The 25,142-nt window shown below is 38.6% G+C and overlaps 1 protein-coding gene across 1 annotated transcript in view; it reads right to left on the reverse strand.

Annotated features, from left to right (window-relative positions):
* Positions 1-467: 467 nt before the first annotated feature.
* LOC121739381 overlaps positions 468-25,142 on the reverse strand; it is a 58,747-nt gene continuing 34,072 nt past the window's right edge. Inside the window, exons 22-36 of the mRNA XM_042131821.1 lie at positions 23,827-23,935; positions 21,875-22,006; positions 21,385-21,572; positions 19,764-19,917; positions 15,217-15,391; positions 14,406-14,589; positions 12,982-13,075; positions 12,713-12,774; positions 11,639-11,840; positions 9,592-9,770; positions 8,666-8,947; positions 8,155-8,360; positions 7,677-7,841; positions 7,203-7,369; positions 468-776 (exon numbers count right to left, since the gene is read on the reverse strand). Coding sequence (XP_041987755.1) covers positions 696-776; positions 7,203-7,369; positions 7,677-7,841; positions 8,155-8,360; positions 8,666-8,947; positions 9,592-9,770; positions 11,639-11,840; positions 12,713-12,774; positions 12,982-13,075; positions 14,406-14,589; positions 15,217-15,391; positions 19,764-19,917; positions 21,385-21,572; positions 21,875-22,006; positions 23,827-23,935 — 2,380 coding nt within the window. The 3' untranslated portion in view covers positions 468-695. The remainder of the gene's footprint in view (positions 777-7,202; positions 7,370-7,676; positions 7,842-8,154; positions 8,361-8,665; positions 8,948-9,591; positions 9,771-11,638; positions 11,841-12,712; positions 12,775-12,981; positions 13,076-14,405; positions 14,590-15,216; positions 15,392-19,763; positions 19,918-21,384; positions 21,573-21,874; positions 22,007-23,826; positions 23,936-25,142) is intronic.

The raw sequence follows: 25,142 nt of genomic DNA on the forward strand, positions 1-25,142 counted from the left end.
AAATAGATGGACGCAGCCTCCCTCGAAAGGGGGGTTCGGGGGGGCACAGCCCCCCGTCAAAACAAAAACAAACACAATCCAGAAAGTCCAAAAGTTGGTTAGGTTAGGTTAGAACTTAGACCACAACTCAGAGGGAGCCGAGCGAGCGTAGCGAGCGTGCTGCGGCAGCAGCCGGCGACCGCCGTCAAATAAAAGGGGGCATCGGGGGGCGCAGCCCCCCGCCAAAACAAAAACAAACCAGTTGGCTAAGCGTCGTCTGGCTGTAGCCTGTAGTGTTGAACGTTGTAATCAACAAGTCGGGTAAACGACGTATAGCCGTGTGATTGAATGGCGTTGTTCAGTCAAAGGGCTAGGTGTTTGATTGAACGGCTGCGACATATAGATTATAGTATGGTTGAGTACCATATACAATAGCTACCGACGAAGTTTTGGTGAAGTGATCACAAATAAAACAATGTTATTACAAAAAATAATTTATTTTGATGTCTTATTTCGAGATAATAAAGTTGCTATTCTCAGTTAAACTAATATAAAAATATTTTAATTAATATTATTTACATTTTATTACAAATGAATCTTTTGAAATGTGTAAAATAAATAAGAATGCTAATACCTGATATCACTCGTGATTTACAAAAATAGTTGCTAAATAAATAACACCTATGTTATAACTAAGTTAATCTCTTCAGAGGAAATCATCTTCGGCCTCTACTCGCATTGTTCGCTAGTTCGGGGAATAACTCCAAAACGCAAAGGTCCAGCAAATTGTACACCAACTGAAAAAATAATAATTTTATCACCTCCATATCATTTTGTATTTTATATTAATTAAGGCAACAATAAAGCCGCATTTAATACAAATAGTTAAAGTATAGTGGTAGGCTCAGGCAGGCGACTTTATTATCTGCGTTTTCTATAACCACTTACTAAAGACTAACTACAGAGATACTAAACACTTCGACGAGTTTTATCTATATCTAAATGTCGCAGCCGACTGGTTTAAATAGCCGTTCAATCAAACAGCTAGCCCTTTGACTGAACAACGCCATTCAATTACACATATAGCTTTTATATTGAATATTTTAGTCGCTCAAAACGTTCAACACTACAGCTGATTCAAAAGCCGCCGTCTAATTGAAGTAGTTTAGCGCGCACCGCTGCGGCGCTAGGTGCATTTTATTTACAATATGGCGTCAACTAGCAGGTGTTTGTTGGTGTTTGTGGTTGTTTTTCTTCTTGTGGCTATTTAAACCAGTCGGTTGCGACATATACATATTATAAAAGAAAGTCGCTTTTTTTCCCTCATGTCCCTTTGTTCCCTTTAATCTTTGAACCACCCCACCGGATTTTGATGATTCTTTCAGTGTTAGATAGCCCATTTATCGAGGAATGGCTATAGGATATATTTTATCACGGTAAGACTATAGGAGCGAAGAAAGAGAGGAAAATGTGGAAAAAACGGGGAAAATTATTTGAAATGGCTAACTTGAACGCGTTAATCTCAGGAACTATTGATCCGATTTGAAAAATTCTTTCAGTGTTAGATAGCCCATTCGACCTATGCGTAGAACAAAGTCCGATCTGCAAAATCACTACTTTTCTGTAGAGCAATCAGAAGATTTGCAAGTTGAAAAACTTGAATAGCTTTAAAACTGTAAGACTTATATTTTTGATTTTTTTGTTATGTTATTAAGAAATTCCTCTTTATTTACGTGGTATATATTATTTTTAATAATTCATTATATTTACCATGATAGCGGGTCCGATGTCAACTTAAGACATTTTATAGCGGAAAGACGAGGGTACGTATTGAACACCAGACATTGTTTTATGGAAACTTCTGAATGAAATTACGTTTTATATTCATATCACTCGTTTTTTGTTGGAGTTATCTGTCATTTTTATGTCCTATGTAATTTTCCTTATTACTTCATATACTTACACAAAAAAGTTTTTTTTTTCTTAAAAAAAAAACAAATCTTACAGATATTTTGTTAGTGTCAACTGTATATTTCGACTGCTCCTTGGTTTTTTTTAAAAAGGGGGCGAACGAGCAAACGCGTGGAAAGCAACCACCGTCGCTCATGGACACTTGCATCATCAGGGGAGCTGCAGGTGCGTGGCCGGCCTTTTAAGAGGCTCTCTTCTTGAAGGTTTGTAGGTCGTATAGGTACGGAAAATTACAGATGGCGGCAGATTGTTTCAGTTTTACTGTGAAAGACTCATCAAGGTCATGAGAATGGTATATATTCCCGTGGAATGATGAAATGTTGCAGGAGGTGTAATAGCGAACAATTATACTCCCCGTGATTCAGCAGATAGAAGATGCAGAGCGTAGACACATCTCAGCGTAATTCCGAGGGGTCTAGACTCTAGTATGTTTGAAACACAATGGCTGTCTACAATCCAAGCAGCCCTTCGTTGGTTATTATCCAGAGGGAATAGTTGGTATTTTGTCCTCATCTTTGGCCCCTGCCCAAAGATGAGAACAGTATTCCACGTGAGGCCGAATCTTCACCTTGTAGAGTTTTAGGCGTTGCATCGGACTGAAATACTGTCTCGCTCTGTTAAGAATACTAAGCTTATTCAAGGCTAACTTGGCCTTACCCGTTTATCGCCCGAGAACTGAACATTGACATGAAAAGTATCCCATGTCCTTTCCCTTGATTTAAAGTATCCCCATTTTAAATATCAGAAAAATCCGTTAATCGGTTTGGGCGTGAGGAGGTAACAGGCGAATAAACAGATAGATAAACACACCTTTGCATTTACAATAATGTAAGTATATTTCAATATCTCTTCTTTCGTCCAGGAAACTTAGGAACTAGTTTTTTTTTTTTATGAAATAAGGGGGCAAACGAGCAAACGGGTCACCTGATGGAAAGCAACTTCCGTCGCCCATGGACACTCGCAGCATCAGAAGAGCTGCAGGTGCGTTGCCGGCCTTCTAAGGGGTAATAGGGGAGGGTAGGGAAGGGAATAGGGGAGGGTACGGAAGGAAATAGGGGAGGGTAGGGAAAGGAAAATGGTAGGGGATTGGGCCTCCGGTAAACTCACTTACACGGCGAAACACAGCGGAAGCGCTGTTTCACGCCGGTTTTCTGTGAGGACGTGGTATCTCTCCGGTCGAGCCGGCCCATTCGTGCCGAAGCATGGCTCTCCCACGTCAGGAACACTAGTAATAAGTAACCTAAGTGTTCCTATTCCTATCTAAGTCGTATTCCTCAAGTCAGAGGGTCGTGACCTCCCCTTTCATAACCTTCCTAGTTCCTGCTAATGATGTTAAGCTTTTCCTGTCTTCGTCTATTCGAAGAGCGTCGTAGACGATTGACTCAATAATAGTGGTGTACCTACATTTGATCGGACTAACGAATTGGACGTGGCCCCTCAGTTCTTCGCCCGAAACTTGCCAGTGCCTATTTTAATATTGCCTCCTTCCTTTTTGGCTACATATCCAAAATGGACACATGTCCATAGTAGGTATTCTAAGATACATTTATTTGAGGCATGTGGTACAGAGCCTTGTTTTTATGTTCAGCTTAGCCAGAATGGATGTGTTGCTTCTGAAAGCAGTCCATGAAAGGCGCATTTTTAACCCCCGACAAAAAAGAGGGGTGTTATAAGTTTGACGTGTCTGTCTGTCGGTCTGTCTGTCTGTCTGTGGCATCGTAGCATCCAAACGGGTGGACCGATTTTGATCTAGTTTCTTTTGTTTGAAAGCTGACTTAATTGAGAGTGTTCTTAGCTATAGTTCATCATCATCAGCCTGCTCCGTGCTGAAAAATCGCGGTTCATCTGGTTCGTGAAGGGTCGATTAGCAACTTGCAGTCGTTTGGTGGGCTCTATTGCATACTAGTTCATAAATGTCATGCATTTATGAATATTTACACATTAATGGGAAGTTGACCTGGTGCTGCAGCATCACCTGGTAATCAATAGGATACCCAGCTCCTTACCAACTAAGAGCAATGGTTTCGTGTTTGGGCTCATTTTATTTTTAACCCCCGACAAAAAAGAGGGATGTTATAAGTTTGACGTGTCTGTCTGTCTGTCTGTCTGTCTGTCTGTCTGTCTGTCTGTCTGTGGCATCGTAGCATCCAAACAGGTGGACCGATTTTGATCTAGTTTTTTTTTGTTTGAAAGCTGACTTAAGTAAGAGTGTTCTTAGCTATAGTTCATCATCATCAGCCTGCTCCGTGCTGAAAAATCGCGGTTCATCTGGTTCGTGAAGGGCCGATTAGCAACTTGCAGTCGTTTGGTGGGCTTTATTGCATTCTAGTTCATAAATGTCACGCATTTATGAATATTTACACATTAATGGAAAGTTGACCTGGTGCTGCAGCATCACCTGGTAATCAATAGGATACCCAGCTCCTCACCAACTAAGAGCAATGGTTTCGTGTTTGGGCTCATTTTTATTGCGACAACTAGTAAGATGTAGATAACCAATAAATTTTTGCATGCTGCTGCTGCAGCATCACCTGGATTCTATAGGAGCCGAGCTCCATATGAACCCAAAGTGGAGGTTTCATGTTTGGACTCATATTGACGGCCTCATCCAAAAGGACATTCCTAGATGGTATTTATTGGGATATAATATTATGATCCTGTTCTATCAACAGAACAGAATTATTCTGCACTATAACCAACACAAGTTTAAAAAGTATGAAATAAAATTAAATTAAGAAATTAAAAAAAAACCCCAGCCAAACAACTTTAAAAAGTAATGAAATAATATATTTTACTGACTTTAACTTTAAATAATTCCTAAGTGTAAAGTGATATTTTAGTACATAATTGTTGTCAAGGTGTGTCGGGGGACCGCTAAATATGTAGATATGTTTGATTTCACATAACATTATAGTTTAAGGGTCAGTTCACAGCGAACCGAATCGAGATAATCATTGACATGGCGATACAAAATGCAAAAGACACTGTTGGCGGTCCCCCGACACACCTTAAATATTATAACAAATATTAAACAAATCTCACTTTTTACACTTAGAAACGTATTTTTCTAACCCTCCATAAAACAACGTCTGATATCAATATAGATTAGACGCAACAACAACGTTGTCTCCGCACAACAACGCTCGAAGTGGCGATGGTGCGCCACGAGCGCTCCCCTCTCCTCGTCCAATGTGCGCTTGGTGCATTTTAAGACGGAGCTTACTTCAAATAGGACGTTTTACGATTCTGTATCTCGGAAAATAAGGAAGATATAAAAATTCTGAAAATGAGAGTCTGTAGAGCTTTGATTTCCTATTTCATTTATACAATAAAATCATTTTTATCCTATAATCACATAGAACTCTGTTCTACGCATAGGTCGCATTGAGGAAGGCTATAGGCCAGCGGTCACCAAATGGCGGACCGCCGACCCATTGTGTGCGGACCAAGCATGTTCGAAGATGATCTTCGTTCATCTTAGGATTTCAACATCTTCAGGATTTAATGTCAATATCTATAGCTTGCACCAATATTTCACTCCAAACTTCAGAGAGATAATTAACTACAAAAATGGTTACTTTTCTTATTGTTATCTTTTGTAATTTCCTTTAAAAAAAATTAAATAAAATGTGTGGACCACGAATGTATTTTCATGTCTCAAAACGGACCCCGAGCGAAACTAATTGGTGACCACTACTATAGGCTATATTTTTATCACGCTAAAAAATAATAGGAGAATGAGGAAAAAACGGGGGAAATTATTTGAAAGGGCTTATCTCGCGAACTGCTGGAGCAATTTTTATGTTATTTGGCACAGATAAGAAGTAGACCACGTGAAGGATCATAGACTATCGATTTTAGTCATTTTTTCAGTGGCTATATATTTTATACCCGTGCGACGCCGGGGCGGATCGCTAGTAAATTACTAAAGTCCAGACACTTATACAGGGTGCAATTAAACCTTCCTGCCAAATTTTGATACATTGATCCTTGTTAAAAATAAAAATAAACGTATTTTTAAAAGCTTTTATTTAACTTGCTCTGTATGTATGTTACGTTGGAATTTTGGAACTCAATTTTGAAGTAGATATATTTAACCGATTGTGCTGAAATTTTGTATGCACTTTTAGTTTGGATGACCATGCACGATATGGTATGTGACATCACTCTAAATCCAATATGGCCGACCATCCAAAATGGCGAAATAATTATTTCCTATGGCAGTGCTACAATATGGATATTAAATGAAAGGGTTTTTTGAGAGTAACTCGAAAACGAATGTAATTTCATTCTACATCCAACATGGCGGCTCGTCCAAGATTGGGGAATAGTTATTTTTTATGCACTTCAGCAATATGGATATCAAATGAAAGGGCTCATTGAAAGTAACTCGAAAACGAATGTCATAATGTCATGCTACATCCAATATGGCAGCTTAGCCAAGATAGGGGAATACTTATTTTAAAGCACTTCTGTAATATGGGTATCAAATTAAAGGGCTCATTGGGAGTAAATTGAAAAGTAATAGTCAAGTCGCTATCAGTACTTGATAAATATTTATTAAAATAAAAATATAATATTAATTTACTCAGTTAAATTGTACTACTTACTTAGTTTATTTACAAATCGCGCGACAAGCTTTTATTATCATTCAAATTGTATATATTAAGGATTATAACTTAATAGTTAAAAATTTTAAGGAGAAATTATTTTCTTCTTTTTTTTCAATTCTGCGCCTGGGTTCGTCATTTTGATTATAGTACTAGTTAGCTCTGAAACTGCGGCCTAACCAAAAGCGGTCCAGTAGTTTTTAATGATGCTTATGCTCTGTTTATTAACGTTCTCCGGACTCGACTTAAATTTTTGGCAGCTGTAAATTCATGGGCGTAGCGAGGCTTAGGCTCAGGGTGGGGCAGCAGTCAACCTACCAAAGCGGCGGGAGCGCTGCTGGTATAGGAGTACTGTAAAAAATGACGTTTTTGTATGATGGCAGCGTTAGTTCCTTTATTCGCCACGTTCATTTAAAGCCTTGTCGAGCTGTACGGATATTATGATTGTAGTTAGTTGAAAACAATTTTTTTGTTTAGTTAGGCACCTTATAGATCAGAGCCAGGGTGGGGCAAGCGCCCCAGCTTGCCCCAGTGTGGCTACGCCCATGTGTAAATTGTAATGAATGTCCGCTATTTTTAGCGGTTAAGTATGGTAATAAATAATAATATAAATAAAGGGGTTTCTAAACAGTCTAGATTTACCTGTTTATTAAGCGTCGGGTTCTGTAGATGTTCGTGTGTGGTGACAACAGCAGCTTGCAGGCCGAACACGCGCGTAGCGGCCGGTAGCGCGGTCAGGTGCTGTAATGCGCGTTGCCGCTGTGACTCCGCGTCTGAACGTGGTGTGGACTTCTTGCCGAATAGTAGGCCTGGGAGACAAAAATAGTGAGGGCTCGATTAAGTATTCGATAAGCTTCGTATAGCTAAATTGCATGTTTTGTCTTATCTCGATATAAAATATAAAATAAGGCAAATCGTAAAAAGTCACACTTATTAACAAATCATTTCTTATGCGACTAAATTACTTAGTTATTATGTAGCTTTGATCTTTAGTTTCGCTTATGTAATATTTTTAAATAATTCTGCTCCTTTTTTTGCAAAGAAAGAAGAATATTTTGCCAGAGGAAAAATGTGATCGTTGAATATAAACTTGTTTACACAAGAATATGAACTTACTATGCCCTAGACGTATGAGGTGTGCTAGCCGCCTCTCGTTAAGTAAGTCTCGTAGTGTATTGTTAAGTAACATGTTGAAAACCTCGTCCACTAGAAGTCTTGTTATACTCAGCAACGTTCCAATGACTCCCGTTATAAAAGCGGGCGCTTTCGCTAATTTAACCACTGAAACAAAATATAACTTTTAATTAAACAGCGATGTTCAATACAAAATTACTATGGTCCAAACTAGCAGTGCTGATTTCAAATGTTTTGTAAGTGTAGGGCACTTTATTTCCGCCGCCTCATTTACGGAATCCTAAGACGCTGTCGCCCCTAGGTCGATTTATATATCCAGGGCCACAAACTACAAGACACATTTTTACTACAAATCAGCTTATTACTTTTTATGGGATCAAGGCAGTGCCAATCTTATATAATATATCTTCTTCAAAAGATAACAAAAGCTATCATCAAAGAATAAAGTCAAAGGACTTACACATAAACATAACACACTGTGTAAACCCAACCACAGTGGTTTGATAATCCCTGTCTATGTCCATAACCACTGGGTCGATATCGAAATTGTTCTGATATATTGTATTATGTATATTTCTCGCGTGTTTCTCTCTTTTGCTCTGGTGTATGAACTCATCTTCGTTCACCTCTTGCGCTTCTTCTACATCACGCACGGTGCCCTGCTTTCTAAAAAAAAAATTGGCAAAAGCGTCAATGATTGTGAATAAAAAAGAAGACAATGAAGCCAAAAAAAAAAAACAACGTTGTGGCGGTACCCACAATTCGCCTAACATTCCTGCATCGCGCTATCGAAGTTTTCTGTGCGCGTCGGTATATATAAGACAGCTGAGATGTATCACGTGGGCTCCGGCCTGACCAAGCATAACACCTCGCTCGGTCGGAAGATCTTCCTTTGCGGCCACCACGCATATCCCCACAACGTCATCTTTTTTTTAAATAGCACTACACAGTTAATACAAAAAGAAACTCACAATGCTTGATATCTCTCCTTATCGGATGATACTAGTAAATTCCTTAGGAAACTCTCCAAATGTTGACCCTTTTCCTTCCTCAATTTGTGGGCTACTGACTGGTAAATATTGCCTAGATCCGGCCCCGTAGCTAGAGTGGTCGCCTGGACAGCCAGCGAAAAATCCCCGTCCACCGTCAGAAATGAGTAGACCAGCTCGCTAGTTTGAAGTAGACTTATCTTGAGTAGCCGCTGTATGAAGTCTTCGTATTTGTATCTCAGCGTTTCTAGTGGACTGTTGTCTCTGAAATTATTGAATAATCAGAATTATATGATAACACCAAGAAGGATATTTAGGCAAAATCAGAACTAACGCCGCCATATTGTAAAATATCATTTAAGAAACCACTTTGGATATTAACAATGCGATGTCATCCACGCGCTAAAATATTCTAGAATCTAGGTTTTCATGGTTACTACTAACTACTTACTTGCAAATGTCTATATGAAATGTGTGAAAACTACATAAAATATGTGTCATGAGTCATGAGTCATGACTCATGTCATAAACGTTTTTACTGTCATGCGGGCAAGACGCGCCAGGCTAGGAGCATGTTGTCATCATGACAGGAAAAGCGGCTTTCTCCTGTCATCACAGTGGGATTCCTGAAGGTGGGTGTGGTACGGGGGGGGGTTTACCGCTCGTCTCCCTCCCTCACCCCCAAAATCGTGGGGTTTTATTCTAAACTTTTACCAAAAAGTGTCCTAAAAGCCTGTCCACACGGTGCGTCGTCGCAGCGCTGCCGTTTGGCGCATAGCCGGCCACACGGGCGCTGCGTCATCGCAGTGTCATTACGAAGCAGTCTTAACGTCAATACCCTCCCGCTTCGTCTCGGGGGCTACCGTCCGTCATGTGTGCGTTGCTGGCTCTTAGGGGGCTGGACCTACCTCCTGGACGGCAGCGGCAGGTCGGCCATCAGCCCATCTCCGTGGAACTCCAGCAGCTTGCTCCGCAGCAGGTGGAAGTCATGCTCGGAGCGCTCACACGCCCACAGCTGGGGGTGGGGGCAGACGCGGTGGACGCCCAGAGTGAACACTCGGACGGTGCCGCGGCGGGGAGGCGCTTGCTGAATAATATTTAATAGAAACCCTTAGTACCAGCTCTTCAAGTCTTTATTATGGGATTCATGTATAGGCAGTATAGGCCATGGGCGACAGCGTCCTATAGCGTCCTAGGGTGGGCGGCAGAGTCATAGGATGACAGAGTTCGTACATAGAGCGGCAAAATTAAAGTGGCCATTACTCATAAAAATATAAATCCGGCCCTGCTTAGTACCCAGCTAAATATCTTATAATAATACAGTTTCGATGTGGTTTCGATGCAGTATTTAACTTAAAGCTGAAATAATATACTTATTAAATACATTAAATCAACGGCAAACGCATTGCTACGATTTATTGCGCAAGGAAGTTACAAGCTAAGTACATCAGGGTATGGTATCTCCATACCTTTGTGATGAAATTTCTTTGAGCCCCGAGGAAAGATAGTCTTTACCGCGAAAAATGTACGGTTTCCGAGACAATAAATGCAACTAAGTAGGGGGCAAAATCTGGTGGTGTCTTATTGTAATGACTCATATAACAGTATGTAGACATAATAAATAAAAAGACATTAAAAATCATACTTCAATTATGAAGACCATAAACAAAAATTATAAGCAAAAAACTTTTTGAAAAAAAGCTTTTATTTAAATACTTACTTTAAAAAGAAGAAAATAAATTTCCCCTTAAAAATTCTAAATATTAAGTTATAACCTCAATATATTATACAATTTGCATGATAATAAAAGCTTGTCGCGTGCGGCGTGATTTGTTAATAATAAACTAGTAAGTGCCAATTTAACTGAGAAAACTGAATATTGACAGATTGTTAAGTCTCGCGACAAGCTTTTATTATAATGCAAATTGTATAATATCTTGAGGTTATAACTTAATAATTAGAATTTTTAAGGGGAAATTTATTTTCTTCTTTTTAAAGTAAGTATTTAAATAAAAGCTTCTTTTCAAAAAGTTTTTTTCTTATAATTTATTTTTTGTTTTTTAGTTAAATCTCTGACTAGATTTCTTAAGTCTGCTTGATTGTAGTTTGTTTTGTTTCAAGAATTTGTTAAAATCTGATTAAATTAATTTAAGTCTTTTAAGAAATCTTAATTTTACGACTAAAAAATTAAACATCACTTAACAAAAATAACCGGATTCAACCAGGCATTTTCTAATGCCCGACTGGTTATGACTTGACATAACAAGACACGACACGACACAAATCGACGCGACGCAACGCGTCACGTCACGTCACGATAGGGCACGGCACGGCACGGCGCGGCGCGGCGCGACACGACACGACACGACACGACACGACACGACACGACACGACGTGACTTTTTAATTTACTCTCAATAAGCCTTTTTGTTTGATACCCATATTGCAGAAGTGCTTTCAAAATTATGAGCCGCCATATTGGATATAGAATGACATTACATTCGTTTCCGAGTTACTCTCAATGAACCCTTTCATTTGATACCCATATTGCAGAAGTGCATTAAAAATAACTATACCCCCCTACCTTGAATGATACGCCATATTGGATGTAGTAGGACGTTAAATTCGTTTTCGAGTTACTCTCAAAAAGCCCTTTCATTTAATATCCATATTGTAGTACTGCATAGAAAATAACTATTTCGCCATCTTGGATGGTCGGCCATATTGGATTTAGAGTGATGTCACATACAATATCATGTATTGTATCATCCAAACTAAACGTGCCTGCAAAATTTCAGCTCGATCGGTTAAATATATCTACTTCAAAATTGTGTTCCAAGATTTCACCCGAACATACATACTTACATACATACAGAGCAAGTTAAATAAAAGCTTTTAAAAACACATAACCCTCCTGGCAGTCGGATAAAAATCTTAGTAAGTAAAAAAAACATACCATCCTACACTCCACATTGGTCAGCACGACCTTGAAGGAACTCAGATCCTGTCCCCCCACATCATCGGAAGCCAACGAGTCTAGATACTTCAGTATATCCACATCTATATCTGGCTCGTCCGTCTCCAAAACTTGGCCGTCCAGGTCTTTCCGTGTGCTTCGAACACGGCTTGACACTTTGGATATGTTTTTGTCGTGTGGTCTGTGTGAAAATTGAAAAATGTTTGCAGCAAAATAAATTCATGTCACAGGCAATGTAATAATAATAATAATAATAAACATTTATTCAACATGTAAACACATTACACCACATTACAAAACAGAACATAGCAAAACAAAAAACAAAGAAAAAAAACAATCAGACGGACATTATAATACACATTTTTAATATCTATCTGGGTACAAAACACAATGTAGTGTAATGCGAATGCTGCCGAAAAGGACCCCACTCAGGTGGTGATCGCGGTATAGTACCTACACCGCGATCCCTGGTATTCTGTGGAGCCTTGTTGTCGTCCGCTCGACAGATGCACACTGGCGTGCAAACTAATTATAATAAAATAGTATACAAACAATCTTTATAAGTAAATGCATAATAATTAGATAAAATAGATATGCTCAAATAATTTGTATACTTACATAAACTGTACCTACTTAAATAAAATGAAAATATATATAATATAGGCAAAACACGTTAAAAACAATGATTTAGAAGTATTACATTTAATATTATCAATAAAAAGTTTCAAGTAACTATTTTCCTCTCACCCCAGCCAAAGATCTGATGTACTATAGGAGAAATTGATTCCTAGGCCGATAGCGGACCTAAGTAATTTGGTCATGTTAAGTCAAACCCATCCGACCGATCACAATTCACAGCTAACACTGAATTGACATAAGCGGACCACATGACATACTAGGTCTGTCAACTGCCTAGGAATCAATTTCTTCGATGGTACAATATTATCTCAATTAAATTAAATTTCGTTTTTATTATTTAATTTGCTCATTTATTATTGTAATTTTTTTGTACTTCATTGTATGGTAATTAAAAAGTATATTGTGCGTAGATACCTCTTTGTCATTTGTTTTTGATATCCTGTAGGAATCCTTGGTCCAATAAAAAGTTTATAGAACTGGAAAAGAAAAAAAAATTGTAAGTCATTATAATCATTAACTTTGAAATAATGCTGTCGATCTTTTGTCGCCTTGTGAAAACAAAATGCGGGTGAAAGAGGCAAGTAGTGTTTGACCTTTTTCAACTTTTCTCTATCCGGCGACCGTACTTTATCTTAAAATTTACGCTTTTGTAAATTATGTCAGTGTAAAAATGATTATCTTACCTCCTCACTATGCAAAAATTTAGGCAGCATAAACTTTTCTAACGCGGAATGTGACTGCCTAGCGGCCTGATACAATGCTCTACTGGTCTGCAATCTGGAAATAAACATTAAAATATTTCAAAGACAAGCTTATGACTTACACCTTCTCATACTTCAACCACTCGATTTGGTAAAATGTGGGTTGGAAAAAGGAAAAAATTATCTATGTCGCCCAAGAATCGTAAATATTTTCGGGATCAAACTATCCCGTCTTTTACCGTATCTCCATACCAAATTTCATCTAAATCAGTTCAGTCATATACAGGGTGTAACAAAAATAAGTGATAATACTTTAGGGTGTGTACGTGTTCCTTGTAGAGAGTTCACTGTGAAAGTAGCAGCGCTGAAAGACCAACATTTTTTTTCACTTTTGTATGGGGAAACTCGTGACACTCGGGCCCTTGTCCATACAAAAGTGAAAAAAAAAAATCGTCTTTCAGCGCTTCTACTTTCACAGTGAACTCTTTACAAGGAACACGTACACACCCTAAAGTATTATCACTTATTTTTGTTACACACTGTATAATAACCGTGCTGAGGTCACAGACACACTTAAGCATTTATAATATTAGTTAGCAAGTATGGATTATGGCCATGCCACACGACGCGGCGCGGCACCGCACCGGTGTCCGTCTCACCGGACTACCGGCCACACGGTGAGTGCGGCACCACAACGTGTTGCGGTACTGTAGCAGCGACGGACAGCCTCATCTCGATTCCAGTGCGCGTGCGGTGCGGCGCCGGAGCGCACCTGAAGGCGCCGTGTGTCATACCATCCGTTTTTATATGTAGGACACCGGAGCGGCACCAGTCAGGCGCCACCGGACAGGGCCGCCGCACCGCATCGTGTGGCATGGCACTTACAGTACTCCCAAATTAATAATGCTCATACAAATCTTCGCTAATTGTCGTAATCACGAAAACAACCGAATCTATTAAACGTAAGAGCCCCAAGCAATGCACTTGCATTTTGCACCTTGTTCAAAGGAAATAGAAGTTAATATCATATAGCCGGTAGTTGTCCGCTGTCGCCGGTCCGTCAATAAGTGCTATAACTCACCGGGAAGCCATCGCGGCGTTACCATGATAACGTCCAAGCAACGTCAGGCTCTACGTCGACGTCTTCCGACGCTCGAGAAATACGATCGTTGCCGAAAAATTACGAAAATTTCTATGCGCATTATCACTTTGGGAGCACTGTACACTACAGAGTTTAGGGGAGGCCTTTGCACTAAGGCAATCAGATCTAGATAATAATAAATAACTAATGTATAAAGTTAAATATATTATGTAAAAGAAACAAAATGTAAGTGTCTGCAATGAATAAAGACTTATTTTATTTTCATTTATTATGGTTGACACTAATATAGTAACAAGTTATTTACCTCTTAACACACTCGGGACCTCCATCCAACAACTCCTGTAGTTCCTGCAGCAAACTCGGTGGTAGGTTGACTCGGGGCACATCAGTGGATAAGTAATGTTTGTACAAACGCTTTGCTTCGGCATGCAAACTCTTTTGCTCCGACTCACTGAGATCTGGGTTAAGGATTTGGCTTTGGAATGATTCTGGAAAGATATTTTTTATTGTATAGATTAGAACCATTATCATAGCTCCATTGGAAACAGCTCTGTTTTGAGGTATCGCAAAACAAAGACAAATCGGGCAATACTACTTTTGGTCATATTTAAATCTGGCCTTAAAAGATAAACTATTTAGTTTGTGTTTTAATTTTTTGTTTTGTTTGTAGTTTATTTAAAAAAAAACTTGCTTGTGTATATCCGTACAAAAGTAAAATAGACTATTTAAAAAAATAAACACACACTTCTTTATTAACTTAAACATTTCGACGACCTCTGTGGCTCAGTGGTGAGCGCGTTGGTAGCTCAAGCCGGGGGTCGCGGGTTCGAATCCCGCCGACGGAACAAAAAGTTTTCAATGTTCCCGAGTCTGGATGTATAAATATGTGTATGATATAATAAAAATCTTAAATATATGAATAGTATAAAAGTATTAAATATATTTCCGTTGTCTGGTACCTGTAACACAAGTCCTTTAGGTACTTAGCACGGGGCCAGACTGACGTGGTGTGAAGCGTCCATAGATATTATTATTATTATTTGTAGGTACTTAGATATTTCCATAACGACTTTCCTTTTTAGCAATTAGGCCATAGTTTAGAGGAAATTACTTACTGATATCTTTATAGAATTGCAGCAAATATATATTATTTGTTGTCTTGAGATGCTGCATGAAAGTGTAGAAGTAGTCTTGGCTGGAGATGAGCAGTTCCAGGTCAATCCGGAGCAGCCTGGGCCTCTGACTGTATACCGAGTCGGTCTGACGGATAAAGTTCTCTAAAAACTCCACCTGCAATTCCGAGGGACATATATTTTAATTATAGCTTTGTGCCAGACCACAGCCTCACTTAAAGTAGTACATACTATATTTCGAAGGCATTATGTTTCCATTCATTTTGATCTTAAATGAAAACATCTATGTACTTACTTAATTAATGTAATTTTGATATCGTTGACACACTAAAATTTTCTTCACTGTAAGGTTCATATGTGACATTTTAAGTTACTTTGTAGCCAGCCCGCAAATATCAGATTCATTTATATTTGGAACAAAATTAATCAAAGCAAAGTATGACAAAATAATTTATGAAAGTTTGTAAGAATTCTAAAGGCTTTTCGTATGGAAGCAGTTTAGGTTATTTGGACGCTGTTAAGCTTGCGTATCATCCCACGAAAAATAATGTATTGAGTTATGAATGCAGTCATGTTATTTAGATCATATTTTAGAACAAGTCTGCATTCATAACTCAACAAAAAAAAAAGTCAGTTAATACACAAATGCATTTAGATTTTAAGCTATGGATTAGGGTTGTTGAGGATGTGATTATGAGGAAGAGGAGGAAGAGGAATTGTCGCGCGCAAATTTAGAGGATGCGGATGAAGAAGCGGATGAGGAATGGGATGATAGGAAATTATAAATACTAGCGGACCCAAACCAAAAGCCTTCGTGCAGTCTGTACACAACTAGGTTGAGTAAGTACCATCGAGGAAGTTGATTCCTATGCAATTGACAGACCAACGTTATTTGGTCGAATATGTCAATTCAATGTTAATCTGTCAGCTAGGTTTGACGTAACGCAACCAAACTACTTAGGTCCCCGATTTGCATAGGAATCAACTTCTCTGATAGTACATATGTCGCAGGCGGATTGTATATTTAGCCGTATTACATTACGCCTAGCCGTTTTAAAAAACGGCGCGGTTTTGTAATGCGGCGTGTCGACGTTTAGCCGGATTGAATGCGGCTGAATAACAAACCGCCGGAATGCATTCGGCGCTATACGTTATTACTTATTCAATACGGCTAGCCATAATGTAATAAGGCTACAGACAATGACATAATGGCGGCTCTCGACTTATGGCGGCTCTCGACATAGGCGAACGCGTTGGCCAACGCGTCTGCAGACGCGTTGGCAGTGCGCTTGCAACGGCGTTTGTGAGTAATCCACACATAGGAAGGTCGTTCAGTATGCTTTGGATCGCGCCAATGTGCGGACGGATTCAAAATTGATGTTGAGTCGCTAACAGCTGCAGCTGTATATTTATTCACAGCTTATAATTACTTTGTAAATGTGGACAAGAAAAAGTTTTTAAAGGGTATTCTCGAAATAAATAAGTAAAAGGCGAGAAAACGTAACAAACAAAGAAATAAACTCACTTTTACATATTTTATAATATTAAAATATATTTTTTTTATTACTTATTATTTATTATACTTATATAAAAATTATTACTTATTACTTATTATAATTATCATGATTAATAATAAATAATATATATTTATTATTTATTAAATATTTAATTTATTTTGTTTTTAGTATATTTTGTTGTTATAGCGACAACAAATATAGGTACATAATCTGTGAAAATTTCAGAAATCTAGCTAAGTATAGCGGTTCTTGAGATACAGCCTGGAGACAGGACAGACAGACGGACAGACAGAAATGCAGACAGACGTTGAAGTCTTAGTAATAGGGTCCCGTTTTTACCCGTTGGCTACGGAACCCTAAAAACATCGTGAGGAAAATAGAATGTCCAATAACCTTATTTTTTTTTGCAACTTTTGATATGATTTTTGGTTCCACAGGCAGTTTTTACTCTGATAGGGTCTATACAGACGGACCGCATTTCAACTGCAATCCCACCGCAAATTGCAGTTCAAGTGCAGTTTGAATGCAGTTGACATGACTGCAATAGAACTGCAAACCAAATGCACAGTCGAATTGCAGTTCAGTTGCAGTTGGCGTGCAGTCGTGTGAACCGCATACCGACTGCATCCAAACTGCACTGCTACTGATTCCAAGCGCGGGAGAGCGGAGCGTGCGGGTGGGTGGGATAGTGCAGTTTGTATGCAGTCGGTATGAAGTTCACACGACTGCAGTCAACTGCAATCCGACTGCGCGTTCGGTTTGCAGTTCTATTGCAGTCGTGTCAACTGCATTCAAACTGCACTTCAACTGCAATTTGCGGTTGGATTGCAGTTGAAATGCGGTCCGTCTGTATAGACCCATAGGGCCCAATAAATTTAAATGTTTTCTCGATACTCATATTGTTCGCCATTTCGTCAAGTTAGATGTTAAATTGGCCACAAGAAGGAAACGTGCACTCTTCATCGCCACTCCGGGCGAACTGATCGCGCGGCCTATGTGTGGATGGAGCGCGAAGCTTGCGACAAATGTCCTTTGATCTTTTGCCGACATTTCCGACCCGCGCGGCAAGCTCGCAGACGCGTCGGCCAACGTCTAAATACCTACGGCCAACGCGCGAACGCCCGTTCTACACATTGGGCCAACGCGTCTGCAGACGCGTTGGCCCAATGTGTAGAACGGGCGTTCGCGCGTTGGCCGTAGGTATTTAGACGTTGGCCAACGCGCGAACGCCTGTTCTACACATTGGGCCAACGCGTCTGCAGACGCGTTGGCCAACGCGTTCGCCTATGTCGAGAGCCGCCGTATGAAGTGTTTCTTATGTAATTGGTTAGAGACTAGTCGCCTTTTTGACAGTTTTAGTTTCGTAATTCGTTTCTTAACACTCGTGGCGCTGCTCGTGTCACAGATTAATATATTATGAGAAGTAATTAAATTTTGTGTATGCCATTTAAAAAATTGGTTTGCAAGAAATAACAGCAAATAAATCATTTTGTCAGCATACAAAGATTTTGTTACCAATAATTAAAATCAGGCTGCAATTCGTGTTCTGTAAACAATCATGACAATGGTCAGCAATTTAAACACATAACTGGCAGCGAGTTTTATTATGTATATGCAAAATAAACAGTCACTCGGCAGAATAATTACTTGGTCGCCAAGATTATACATTCGGTCAGCAGAGAAAACATTTCAGTATTATTAATTAATAAAGATACCGAAGCCCCCCCCCCGAAAGGGGCGCAGCTCCCCGCCAAAACAAACACAATCCAGAAAGTTCAAAAGTAGGTTAGGTTAGGTTAGAACTTAGACCACAACGCAGAGGGAGCCGAGCGAGCGAAGCGAGCGTGCTGCGGCAGCAGCCGGCGACCGTCATAAAACAAAAGATAAATCCAGAATTTTTTGCTTATTCTCTGAGTGCTTACCAAAATTTAATGAAGGCCACTCAATGCAGCATTGTTTTATTTTGCAATCATGGTCACCCTACAACTTACATAGGACTACGATGCGGCTAAACGTGGGCCGCCTTATTGAAGAACGTATCGCGATTACAATCCGGCTAAACGTCGACACGCCGCATTACAAAACAGCGCCGTTTTTTAAAACGGCTAGCCGTAATGTAATACGGCTAATTATACAATGTGCCTGCGACACATACATTACACAAAAAAAGAATTAAAAGAGCATTTTCCAGTGGACCAAACTATGAATCTAAACCATTCTCAAAACACACACAATAAAGAATCATCAAAATCGGTCCAGCAGTTAAGGAGGAGCTCAATAACATACACAACCCACGCACACAAAAATAATCGGAACGCGCACTCACGCACGCAGGGTTACGAAATAGAAAAAATAGGTCAAAAATTGTGTTTTTTGTATGGTAATTTTTTATTTTAATATTATTATTAATCATTAAAGTGCAAATACAATTAAGGACTTTGTGAAAATTTAAGTGCGTACCTACCTGTTGCCATTATTGATTACGAGCAAAAAAGGCCAAAAAAATCAAGTTTGTTGTATGGGAATATTAATATTAAATATTAATTTAATTTTGTTTTTAGTATTTGTTGTTATAGCGGCAACAAAAATACACAATCTGTGAAATTTTCAGAAGGCTAGCTATAGCCGTTATTGAGATACAGCCTGGCGACAGACAGACAGACGGACAGACATCGAAGTCTCAGTAATAGGGTCCCGTTTTTACCCTTTGGGTACGCAACCCTAAAAAGATAGTGAATGATACAATTCTCGCGCTCTGGCGTGTGCGTTGCCATGATTGGATACGCGACGCGCATGCGCAGTGAAATTCCTCATAAATTCCTCTTAAATTTTGAGGAAGCGATAGCGGAAGAGGATTTTTTTATTTTTATTTATCAGGATGCGGTAACGGTTGAGGAATCCAAAATATTGCGGAACTTCCACATAATGAGGAATCCTCAGCAACCCTACTATGGATAAACAGAAAATGGTTTTCGTGCGATATTTGATATTGTAATTAGGCAAGTTTTATACCTCGTAGTTAGGTGTGGCAGGCAGAGGCGCCATTTTCTCATCGCTAGTAGCGAGTATAGTGAGGGTGTTGAGTATGTACGGGTCTGCCAAAATGTCTGTCAGCGGTAGCAGCACCCAGCCAGAGAATATCTCGCGTACTAACACTTTGAATATCCTGAAACAGAATACATTCATATTAGAGTCTTTATAACAAAAATTAATTAAGGTTGTTTAATATTTTAATTGGGTTAAAATATTATTAGAACTGTGAGTAATTTGTCTGCTGACGCATCACTATTCTTTTCTTAACCAACTTCCAAAAAAAGGATCTTAACCCTTAATTCACTTCCTGAGTCCCAGGGACTCACATCAAAATTTTAAACGGCCATAATTCAAAAGTCTTAGCAGCTAGTTCCCCCCACGTCTCAGTACCTTCGTCCTTCATGTAGTGACGCGGGCGACATGGTGCCGAGAGGATGAGTGCGTACGTACCATATTTGGTGAGTTATGACGCCGAGTGAGTCCCAGGGACTCATACTAGTGAATTACGTTATGATTATTTTTATACATTAAAGTTTTGAAATGTTGATTTTTCGCCGTTATTATAAATTATGTATGCTTTATTTTTATGTTGTACAATTGTAAAATGGCTCTAAAAAACATGACTATCAATCTAAGAGAAGACGAAGCAGATTCCATTCTGGAAGCCTGGCTTCAAGAAGATTTGGACGAAAAAATGAGATTCCTGAAGATGTGAGCCACCCTGAAACAAGTTAGCTAGAAGGGAAAGTATTACTATTTATGCCACTGCAAAAAGAGATCAAAAACTGCTCATCTGTGCACAAAATGTCTGAAGCCGATATGTTTTACTTGCTCAAAAAAGATATGCCGACGTATCTTTTAGATAGTGGTAGCAACCCACTGCACGTTTTTTTTCTTTGTATAGAAGCATACATTAAAGTTTATTTTATTTTATTTTGTGTGCCTTTATTGGTTTAAAAACGTTAAGTTCTTTTTAATTTTTAGAATATTTGCTAGTTTAGAGAAACCTTAAAAATATCATGGTTTTAAAAGACTGTTAAGTGCCTTTTCTTTAATTTTCAAGAGGATCGCAGAAGTTTGTTATTTATTCTTATAATTGACTAAGTACTTTAGAAGATTACTGAACAAAATGTTGATGAAATTTGTTTTATTTCATAAAAACATACATTTAAAATATGTGAGTCCCAGGGACTCATAGAAGGTATTTACGTCAGTAAATTTCACCTAGTGAATTGAGGGTTAATTCATCCGCTTATTTGCGGAGAACTATTCCATAAAAACATACATTTAAAATATGTGAGTCCCAGGGACTCATAGAAGGTATTTACGTCAGTAAATTTCACCTAGTGAATTGAGGGTTAATTCATCCGCTTATTTGCGGAGAACTCCGCCATTTGTGGACCATTTTTCTTTTGTTGTTGTATACGGTATAATCGAATTTGATGCTAAGTTCACAAACATGGTCATCTAATGATAGGATTCATATACCCTATAGCCTATACAATAAATTAGAGTATAAGTTGAAACACCAATAACCCTGTATATTATATTTTGTATTATTACTGAACTTATTAGAGTAGTAGACATTACAAAAACTTACGGATTATGAACTTCACTGTTCCTCAACAGATACGGCAACACAGTTTCCGTCAGACACCGCAAATACCGGAGTTCCGCGTCTCTATTGCTCGCTGCGACGTGCACCGGTCGCACGCACTCCGCACTAAGTGTGACGTGCCGCAACGCACACGGCACCAGTCTATCGATAATCAAACGCGCGTAGTTTATCTGTCACACAAGTTGGTGAGTTAAAAATTATTATTGCTTAAAGGAATTTGCTGTAAATTTAATAAGCTTTTGTCATACCTACAAAAACATTCATAGGCTTTTGGTTAGGTACGACAAAAAGCGTGATGACATGAATTGGCTAAAAATTATTGCAATTATATGATTTCTTCAATAGTAATGATATAATAAGAATTATTAGAATTTTAAATTAAAAGCTAAGAGCAAAAATTCATTGAGGAAATTATCCATTAGCATATAACTAGCACATTTTAAAAAAAATAATGTATTTGTTTGTTACAAACCTTCAATGCTCTTCTCACAAGAGATGCAGAAGCATATCGGAGCTGATGTCTTAACTCATCCACAAAAAATGGCTGCAGCGTAATTTTACTATACCATGTGTTTATAAATTGTTCCAAAATTGTATTATAAAACTGCAACAAATAGGCACAGTTACAAAATAAACATAACTACCCATGTCTTTAGTTTCCTATCCTCACATAATTCAAGTGGCTTGAATTCTATATATATATATATACAGTGTGTAACAAAAATAAGTGATAATACTTTAGGGTGTGTACGTGTTCCTTGTGGAGACTTCACTGTGAAAGTAGCAGCTCTGAAAGACGAAATTTTTTTTTCACTTTTGTATGGGCAAGGGCCCGAGCGTCACGAGTTTCCCCATACAAAAGTGAAGTTTTTTTTGGTCTTTCAGCGCTGCCACTTTCACAGTGAACTCTCTACAAGGAACACGTACACACCCTAAAGTATTATCACTAATTTTTGTTACACCCTGTATATATATATATATATATATATATATACACGTGGGAGAGCCATGCTTCGGCACAAATGGGCCGGCTCGACCGGAGAAATACCACGTTCTCACAGAAAACCGGCGTGAAACAGCGCTTGCGCTGTGTTTCGCCGAGTGAGTGAGTTTACCGGAGGCCCGATTCCCTTCCCTTCCCATCCCTACCCTCCCCTATTACCCTATTCCCTCTTAAAAGGCCGGCAACGCACCTGCAGCTCTTGTGATGCTGCGAGTGTCCATGGGCGACGGAAGTTGCTTTCCATCAGGTGACCCGTTTGCTCGTTTGTCCCCTTATTTCATAAAAAAAATATATATTAAATAAGGGGGCAAACGAGCAAACGGGTCACCTGATGGTAAGCAACTACCGTCGCCCATGGACACTCGCAACATCAGAAGAGCTGCAGGTGCGTTGCCGGCCTTTTAAGAGGGAATACGCTCTTTTCTTGAAGGTTTGCAGGTCGTATAGGTCCAGAAATACTGCTGGTAACAGTTCGTTCCAGAGTTTTACAGTGCGCGGCAGAAAGTTACGCGAAAAACGCACTGTGGAAGACTGCCACTCATCAAGGTGATGTGGATGGTAGGTATGTTTTTCGCGTGGGACGATAGCGAAAAGTTGCAGGTGGTATGATTCCGAACAATTCCTCAGAGCACTCCCCGTGATACAACCGATAGAGGATGCAGAGTGAAGCTACATCTCGGCGTAATTCCAAGGGGTCCAAGCTGTTTGAAACACTATGGCAGTCAACAATTCGAGCGTCCCTTCGTTGGATGCGATCCAGAGGGAGCAGTTGGTATTTTGGCGCCCCTGCCCAGAGATGAGAACAATATTCCATATGAGGCCCATATAATGAGAATCGAGTACTCGGTACTCGATTCTCATTATAATTATGTAATAAAATTAGGTACTTAATTTATGACCAAATTTCCCTTTAAATAAATGAATCATGAAAAAATCAATTACTTCTCGACCCCTTCCGCGCGCGGTGTGAGGTGTCCATACATTGGGTAAATAATTCTTTAACTTTAAGCTACATTTACTCAGTGATAAATTGATATCATTTTTGTATAATTTTTTTTTTCAACTAAGATAATAGCCTAATATCACGTCCTCGAGTATTGAACATGTCTCACATAACATGAAACATAGAATCTAACACACGCTGTAAACTCTGGAATGAACTGTCACCAGCAGTATTTCCAGACCAATATGACCTGGAAACCATCAACAAGTTCCCGAACCGGTGGTAGGCCTCATGTAGACACGACGTTCTACAAGTGTTAACTTTGTTAACCTACTGAGAAATAAATATTTTTCATTTCATTTCATTTTCAAGAGTGTATTTCTTCCAAAAAGCCCGGCAATGCACCGTTGTTGCGAGTGTCCATGAGCAGTTGCTTTCCATCAGATGATTTGCCTCCTTTAAAAAAATAGAAACTCACATCTTCTATTGCTTGATCCAACTGTTTGTGTATCTGTAGCCCATTCCAGGGCTCTGCTGCCATGTCTGGGTCATGGCGATCACAGCCCTTCGCCCCACATGCATTACAACCCTGAAAAAAGAGACAGAACATATTGAAATTTAAATCAATATCCTTAAATAATTGTATTCTGAAAAAAATATCCAGAACAAATAGAAATTTAATTCAACATGCTTAAAAAAATATTAACTCTTTGCATAATATGGCTTAGCCTTGTTTGTATTACATAGTATATTATGGGAAAAAGTTATTTGACTTGCAACTGAGAAAACATGGACATACAAAAGTGTGCTGTCTGCGATCTCCATTAAGGGCCTGAATGTAAAATCTCACAGTAGATATAATATCATAAGGGCAATTCCGCTAGAAATGGCCCTCAACGAGAATTTTAAAAATGTGGCATTAGTTACATTTTCTAATTGGAATTATATACGTAAGAAGATGTGTTTTGTCAGTAAATACTAACAAAACAACTTTTATCGGTAAAAAATGGACATCAAATAATTTAGAGTGTTTTTAAGCAATATCATCTAAGGGACACAATGTTTTTTTCCCATATTATTAAATTAAAATAGCATATATTTCAAATAAATGTTTAGTTGTAGTATAGTTATATAGCAATACGTCGAAATATTTTGTATAAATTACACAATTCAATCAGTTTAGTGATTTAGACAACAATTAATTTTGTCAGGCCAAAAAACTGAAAATTAAGAAAAAAAAACTACAATTTGGAGCAGTTTTATTACAAACTTACTAGTATATTTATATTATATTCCATATCGAAAATCTTAAAATTTGTTAGAGAATTACGATTTAATTCACCTACAGATTTGAGAATTTTGATGTTGCACCCGCAATCGTAGAAATGGTTAATAATTTCTAGTACTTTTTACTAAAATTACTTTTATCTAGTTACAAAGTTTCTTTGTTTTATGCTATTCTGAAATATGGGCAAGTTATTTTGTAAAAGTTTCGCAATAACCAGTATTCACATATGAACTCATTACAGTAGGCATGATGACTATTTTTTTTTCTTATATGTAATTGAAGGACACTTAAAAAATAGAAACATCGTTGAAAGAATGACTCTGATAGCTTAAAAATTCACCAAGATATGACAATTCAAATATCTCATAAAAAAGACCTGCCCGAAACGCTCCATACAAAGTGCTACGAAAGATTGACGTCAGTCTTTCGTAGTTTGTACGCATCGGGAGACAACTTTGTTCGACAGATATATTAAATATTGCGTTTATGAAAGTGGTTTCATAACA

Source organism: Aricia agestis, chromosome Z, assembly GCF_905147365.1.
Source record: "Aricia agestis chromosome Z, ilAriAges1.1, whole genome shotgun sequence".
NCBI classification, from domain to species: Eukaryota; Metazoa; Arthropoda; class Insecta; order Lepidoptera; family Lycaenidae; genus Aricia; species Aricia agestis.